This window comes from Myotis lucifugus, unplaced genomic scaffold (assembly GCF_000147115.1).
Source record: "Myotis lucifugus unplaced genomic scaffold, Myoluc2.0 scaffold_301, whole genome shotgun sequence".
Classification (NCBI taxonomy): Eukaryota; Metazoa; Chordata; class Mammalia; order Chiroptera; family Vespertilionidae; genus Myotis; species Myotis lucifugus.
The window spans coordinates 801215-808816 of NW_005871349.1; the positions used below are offsets into that span (position 1 = coordinate 801215).

At 40.6% G+C, this 7602-nt stretch overlaps 1 protein-coding gene across 1 annotated transcript in view; it reads left to right on the forward strand.

Moving 5' to 3' along the window:
• Positions 1-7602, forward strand: part of CAPZA2 (capping actin protein of muscle Z-line alpha subunit 2) — a 43866-nt gene that overhangs the window by 7937 nt on the left and 28327 nt on the right. Inside the window, exon 3 of the mRNA XM_023763798.1 lies at positions 1011-1062. Within this exon, the coding sequence (XP_023619566.1) occupies positions 1011-1062 (52 nt within the window). The remainder of the gene's footprint in view (positions 1-1010; positions 1063-7602) is intronic.

Here is a 7602-nt window from a genome sequence, read left to right on the forward strand (position 1 = left end):
CCCAATGACAGCGACTGATGCCCCGCCTGGGTCTGGCGCCCCTGCTCACCTGCTCCCACATCCCGCTGCGGCCAAACAACCACCATGTTCTGCACACGCCCCCTGGTGGTCAGCGCACATCATAGCAACCAGTTGTTCGGTTCCGGTTGTTCTGCCATTCAGTCTATTTGCATATTAGCCTTTTATCATATAGGATAGATACTGCTTGAATTTTCCAATAAGTATTATTTTTAGTATGTTTTAATGATTAATAGGCTAATGTCTGCATAATAATTGAATATAAAATTAGGACAGAGTTAATCTTTTGTTTAAAGATGCTCTCAAGTCAGAAATGCCTACTTCTGCACTCTACTCACAAGCTGTTTCTTGTTTAATCACATTTCTGTAGAGTAAATTCATTTGAAACTCATGATAGTATTGTCTATCAACGGTTCTCAACCTGTGGGTTGCGAACCCTTTGGCGGTCGAACGACCCTTTTACAGGGGTCGCCTAAGACCATCCTGCATATCAGATATTTACATTACGATTTATAACAGTAGAAACATTACAGTTATGAAGTAGCAACGAAAATAATTTTATGGTTGGGTCACAACATAAGGAACTGTATTTAAAGGGCCAGAAGGTTGAGAACCACTGGTAGAGGCATGGTGCTCAGTCCTTTGCAGATCTTACTACACCGTCTTTTTGGTATAGCCTATCTCCACTTCAGTTCTTTGGAGATACATTACAGTCTGCCTTCATTGACTAATAACTTATATTTCTATTTCATTTCCTCTTCTGTTTCCTAACCATTTTTAAAATTAATACCATGATGTGTTTTGTGGTTATTTTGGCCTTCAAAGTGATATTTTTTGTTTTTCTGCTTATTTTGGCTGTCAGAGTGACATTTTGATGTTGCTTTCATCTTGAGGGGGCACTGTTAATATGTGACCAAAATAACCACATTCATTGCATAAAAATTTCAAACATAGAAAAATAGTAATGTAGAAACATTGTGTTTGTTTTTCAGATGTCCGGTTACTGCTTAATAATGATAATCTTCTCAGGGAAGGAGCAGCCCAGTAAGTATTATCTTCTATATATATAAAAGCTTAAGTGACCAAATGACTGGTCGACCGATCGCTATGACGTGCACTGACCACCAGGGGTCAGACGCTCAACACAGGAGCTGCCCCCTGGTGGTCAGTGCACTCCCACAGCCAACCTCCCATGGCCAGCCAACCTCCTGTGGTTCTTCCCTCCGGCCAGTAGGCCAACCTCTCGCGGTCCCTCCCCCAGGCCAGCCGGCCCTGATTGCTGGCCAGGCCAAGGGACTCCACTCCTGCATGGATTTGTGCACCGGGCCTCTAGTATATTTTATTAACCTAGTAAAAGTGACTTAGAAAAAATGTTTTAAAAGTGGTTTTTAAACACTAATCACTGAAATAGATATTTGCGTATCAAGTTCAAGATATATATGTATAATTATTTGTATGTACTAGGCTAGAAAAAAATTCTTTTTTATCACAGAGAGACACAAAGACACAATTATAACATGAAATTCTCTATTCATTGTGTGTTTGGAAGTGGCTTATATACTCAAAACTATTTTTGTCTTTTGCAAAGTTGGATAAAATTATTTTAGAATCTTCTATTTTAAAAATTGTGACTGCTTTCATTTTTATGCAGGTATTACTCTTGTTATACCGGTATGTTTAACCCTAATAAAGAATTTTGAGGGTTAGGAGATTTTATTCATCCATAAATATCTAACACTAGAGGCCCGATGCACAAAATTCGTGCAAGAGTAGGCCTTCCTTCCCCTGGCTGCCGGCACCGGCTTCCCTCTGGCACCCAGGATCTGGGCTTCCCCCTGGCCACCGGCAGGCATCCAGGACCTGGGCTACCCTTACAGCCCTGGCTTCATCCGGAAGGTCGTCTGGAAGGACATCCAGTCTGATTAGCATATTAAGCTTTTATTATTATAGATAGTACCTGACACATATTTACTTAAAATACTTCCTGGATTTGTGAGTGATTCAGAGAACTAGCAATTCTAAATCCCAGTTCATCATCTTTGAACTAATTATCAAAAAAATGACTTGTCATCTCTGTCTTAGGATTTCAGAGAAGTGATTGATTCTCTTTCCCATAGCCGCCTTCTAAAATATGGTTGGAAAACCCATACTTTTGGCTAACCAACTCCCATTACTCATTTGAAAATAATGAAATAAAACAGATTTTTAGATGCCTTGCAGTTTAGAATCTATCTATTTACCTACTTTCATCCTAGTGTACTGTCCAATGTATGAAATCCTAATGAGGGAAATTTGCTCTGATTCTCTATTTGTAACATTTGAAGGTTTTATCAAGTAAAACTGCCCTTTACAGTTTAATCCTAATGAAGGTAGAGGTTCAGCAGACTCCTTGGACCTATCTGATTTTGCTTCTGATTAAATTCCTGTTATTTTTTTATAGCCATTTTTATTTTTTATGGGAAAAATATAATATAAAATTTTACCTTTTTTAATTTTATTTTTCAATTACAGTTTATATTCATTATAATTTTGCTTTAGTTTCAGGTATACAGCACAATGGTCAAATAATCATATACTGTACTTTAGAAAGTGATCCCCTCGATATTTCAAGTACCCACCTGGCACCGTACATAGTTATTACAATATTATTGACTATATTCTCTATCTTGTACTTTATATCCTCATGACTTTTTTTGTAACTACCAATAATGTTTATCTTTTTAACCACTTTTAGATGTACAGTTCTCTGGCATTAAGTACATTCACATTGATTGTTGTCTAATCATTACCACCATCTGTCTCCAGAACATCTTTCATTATCTCAAACCAAAACTCCGTACCCATTAAACAATAATTCCCCATACTTCCCTGCCCCCAGCCTCTGGCAGCCACTGTTCTATTTCCTGTCTCTATGAATTTGACTTCTCTAGGAGCCTCATATAAGTGGAATCAAACAGCATTTGTCCTTTTGTGACTGGTTTATTCTACTTAGCATAATGTCTTCAAGGTTTATCCATGTTGTAGCATTTGTCAGAATTTCCTTCCTTTTTAATGCTGAAACTATATATTACATTTTGTTTATTCATTCATCTGTCAGTGGAAACAGGTTGCTTCCACTCCTGTTAATTATTATATTAAAACTAGAGGCCCGGTGCACAAAAATTTGTGCACTCAGGGGTAGGGGGGGACCCTCAGCCTGGCCTGTGCCCTCTCACAGTCTGGGACCCCTCGGGGGTGACCAGGAAGGAGGAGGGAGATACTGAGGCTCCCAGCCTCTTTTTTGTTTCTTTTTGTTTTATTCTGGGATTTATTTACCTTCTATAGCTGTCACTAGAGCTGAGAGCCCGCTCCAGCTCTAAGGCTGTTGCTGGCTGAAAGCAGGTATCTGTGTTTGTTTAGCTTCTATTATTGAAACTCTGTTGCCATCACTGGCCGCTCTAAGCTCTGAGGCCCCGCTGGTTGAAAGCAGGTACGTGGGGTTTGTTTAGCTTCTATAATTGCAACATTGTTGCATCCGGAGCTCAGAGCTGAGCTGCGGCAGGCGGGAAACCTTGGCTTCCTCCATCACTGGAGCAAGCAAGCCTCCTGCTCGCTTCAGCTCCATGGCTGCCGGCCACCATCTTTGTTGGCAGTTAATTTGCATATCCTGCTGATTAGCCAATGGGATGGGTAGCGAAGTTATGGTTAATTACCATGTTTCTCTATTATTAGATAGGATGCTTTACAGAAATCAGTTTACTTTATACCTTTGACTTTAATTATTAGCTTCTGAGTGAATAGCCACTCTCTCTCTCCTAGTTCTTTAAACCTTAAGTTATGTGTATATTCAAGTAAAATTAACTTTCTCTCTAATACCATATAGCATGTTGACAAAAGTCTTACGAGAGTAAGAGTAAAATCTTTTCAGCATTTTATGAACTTTCAAAGTAAACTTCCTCTGAGCTCTCTATGGTAAATAAATTTGTGCATTGTTTCAGCTAGGTGCAAAAATTAGTAATTCCCCCCCCCCCCGCCCAAGTTAAAAAAATGAGAAACTTGATGAAAGACAAGAATTTATTTTCCCTGGCAGAATATGGGTTAGGGAGGGTCAGAGAAATATTATTATATAAGTGGTATGAAATAGTCATATATTTGTTTCAAAAATAATCAAAGTATTAAATTTTAGTTGTCCAAAGAAGTCTTTATCTGTTGATTATTGTTACATTTAAATTAAATAACTTGGCCCAACCAGCGTTGATCAGTAGTTGAGCATCAGCCTATGACTGGGAGGTCAAGGTTCAGTTCCCGTTCAGGGCACATGTCCGGGTTGTGGGCTTGATCCCCAGTGTGGGGTATGCAGGAGACAGCCTATCAATGATTCTTTCTCCCTCTCCCTTCCTCTCTGAAATCAATAAAAATATATATATTTTTTAAAAGTTAAATAACTTGGATTTGTTCTAAAAAAAATTGGCATGTGTGTTACATTTCTCTTTTATTATGAACCAAATTTCAGGGACAGTTTTGGTCCATATTTCAAAGATATATACATTGAAATGCCTGATAGTCTAATTTTTTTTTAAGAAATGGAGTCTGTGAGGACATCAATAACTAATGATAAAAGATGTTTATATTATAAACTCAAGGAGAAAAATATTAACACCTTTAGTAGAAACTAGATTTTCTTCCATGTGGTTACACTCTCAGTAAATGATTGTTAACCAGTTGTACAAATTGAGAAAATATTGATTCTTTTTGTTGACTTCAGTAGTTTTCTTGGTACAGAATATCTCAAAGTAAATATTTCAGTTTATTTTATAGACATTTCATAACTGTAAATGCAAAAATGCACCCTTGAGTCAGCGATTTTCAACCTTTTTCATCTCATGGCACACATAAACTAATTACTAAAATTCTGCAGCACACCATGAAATAATATTTTTGCTGATCTGACCAAAAAATAGTTAAAATTTTGATTCATTCACATCGGTCAACTATTGTTGTATTGGCTGTTGTCATTTTTTTGACAACCTAAGGGAAAAGAGGTGAGTACCCCTGACTAAAAAGCCAGGTATTGCATGTTTTAAAAATTTTTGCAGCCCACTGGTTGAAAATCACTGTCTTAAATCATTGATTGACTTTGGAAAAATATTACTCTGGTTCACAGTGTTCTTTCTGTGAAGAAATTTTCAAGCAAAAGTTGTGTTAACTCTATTTCACTGGGCTTGGTTCTGAATTACTTTTGAAATAGCTTCAAACCTATTTCACCCTCAAAAGATCATTTATCACTTATCATTGAGGCTGTCCAAAACTACATAAGCTTGGAAGGCATTGTAAAAACATTTATAATAGAACTAGAGGCCCGGTGCACAAAAATTTGTGCACTTGGGCGGGGGGGGGGGGGTCCCTCAGCCCAGCCTATGCCCTCTTGCAGTCTGGGACCCCTCTGAGGATGTCCGCCTGCTGGTTTAGGCCCGCTCCCTGGGGGGATCAGGCCCAAGCTGGCAGTCAGACATCCCTCTGGCAGCCCGGCAGCCCTCGGGGGATGTCCACTTGCCAGCGGGGTGCAGGCCTAAGCTGCAGTCGGACATCCTTAGTGCTGCTGAGGAGACGGGAGAGGCTCCCACCACCACCGCTGTACTGGCAGCCATCAGCCTGGCTCGTGGCTGAGCAGAGCTCCCCCTGTGGGAGCGCACTGACCACCAGAGGGCAGCTCCTGCATTAAGCATCTGCCCCCTGGTGGTCAATGTGTGTCATAGTGACCAGTCATTCCCAGTCCTTCTGCTATTAGGGTCAGTTTGCATATTATCCTCTTATTATATAGGATAGAGGCCTGGTGCATAGGTGGGGGCTGGCTAGTTTGCCCTGAAGGGTATCCCAGATCAAGGTGGGGGTCCTGCTGGGGTGCCTGGCCAGCCTGGGTGAGGGGCTGATAGGTGTTTGCAGGCTGGTCACACCCCCTTCAGGGTGGGGGTCTCCACTGGTGTGCCTGGCCAGCCTTGGTGAGGGGCTGATGGCTGTTTTCAGGCTGGCCACACCCCCTTTAGGGTGGAGGGTCCCCACTGGGGTTCCTGGCCAGTCTGGGTGAGGGGCTGAGGGCCGTTTTTAGGCTGGCCAAGCCCCTGGCGACGGAAGCTCCCAGCCTCTCCTTTTTTTCTGTTTTTGTTTTTGTTTTTGTTTTTTTATTCTGGGATTTATTTACCTTCTATAATTGAAACTTTGTAGCCTTGAGAGGAGCTCAGAGCCGGCCAGGGCGGGCGGGAGGGAAGCCTCCTGCTCGCTCCAGCTCCGTGGCCATGGCCGGCTGAAAGCAAGTATCTGGGGATTATTTACCTTCTATAATTGAAACTTTGTTGCTTTGAGTGGAGCTCAGAGCCGGCTGCGGCAGGCTGAGAAGGTTGGCTTCCTCCATCATTAGGCAACCAAGCCTCCTGTTTGCTCCAGCTCCGTGGCTGCCAGCCGCCATCTTGGTTGGGTTAATTTGCATGTAATCGCTCTGATTGGCTGGTGGGTGTGGCTTAAAGTATAGCAAAGGTACGGTCAATTTGCATGTTTGTCTTTTATTAGTGTAGATATGTCCTAGTGGCGGTTTCACCGGAGTAAATGGATAGCCATAGTTTCGTTTCTTCTACAATTGCATTTTTTTATATTGAATTTCCTTTATACATCTCTTTCTCACATATATGTACTTCTTTTCCTCCTTCTACCTTTTTCATGTTTCTTTAACTCTTTTAAACATTTTTTTCTCTTTCTACCTTTTTGTAAGGGGGAAAAACCTGGCTATTATTCTTAAGAGTGGGTCTAATTGGGCATCTTTACTAAATGAGACAAATTTAAGTATGCTTTATAGTAAAATTAGACATACTGAAGAATTGGTATTCTCAGTTCTAGCACACTTTGAAATATCCAGAAATAAGCCTTTATTCAACAGACATGAATGCCAAACTTTACTGTGATGATGCGATAGAATCAGACATCAGGCCAAATGAAGTCAGATATTATCATAATAGAGGCATAACAAAGGCCTTTGGACCCCAAAGGAAGAAATTTTTAATTTCCAGTTAGAGTTAGTATTTTTTTTCTTTTTCTTTGTATCTAAAATTTTTTCTTTATTGTTGAGAGTATTATAGATGTCCCCCATCCCCCCCCCCCACGTTGACCCCTTTCTACCCCCACCCAACCCTCCTGGGCCTTCATCACACTATTGTCTGTGTTCTTGGACTATTCATATATACATGTAAGTTCCCCTGTTAATCTCTCCCCACCCCCACCCTCCATCCTCACCTTTCCTCTGAGACTCTTCAGACTATTCCATACTTCTATGTCTGTAGGTTTATTCTGTTTGTTAGAGTTGTTTTTTGAGCTGAGTTTAAATAATAAATACAATTTTAATAGTAAATAAGGGGGATAATGTAGCTAAACTGAGGTGAAGAGTCTAAGATGTGATTGGTGAATGACTATTGGTAAAGGGTGTAAAAATATAAATAAACGGAACAAATGACTTAAAAATGGATGATTGAGTCCTGACCAGTGCCCTTGGTTAGAGCGTTGTAATCAGACCAAATGGTCTCGAATTTGATTCCCGGCAGGGGCACATACCTTAGTTTG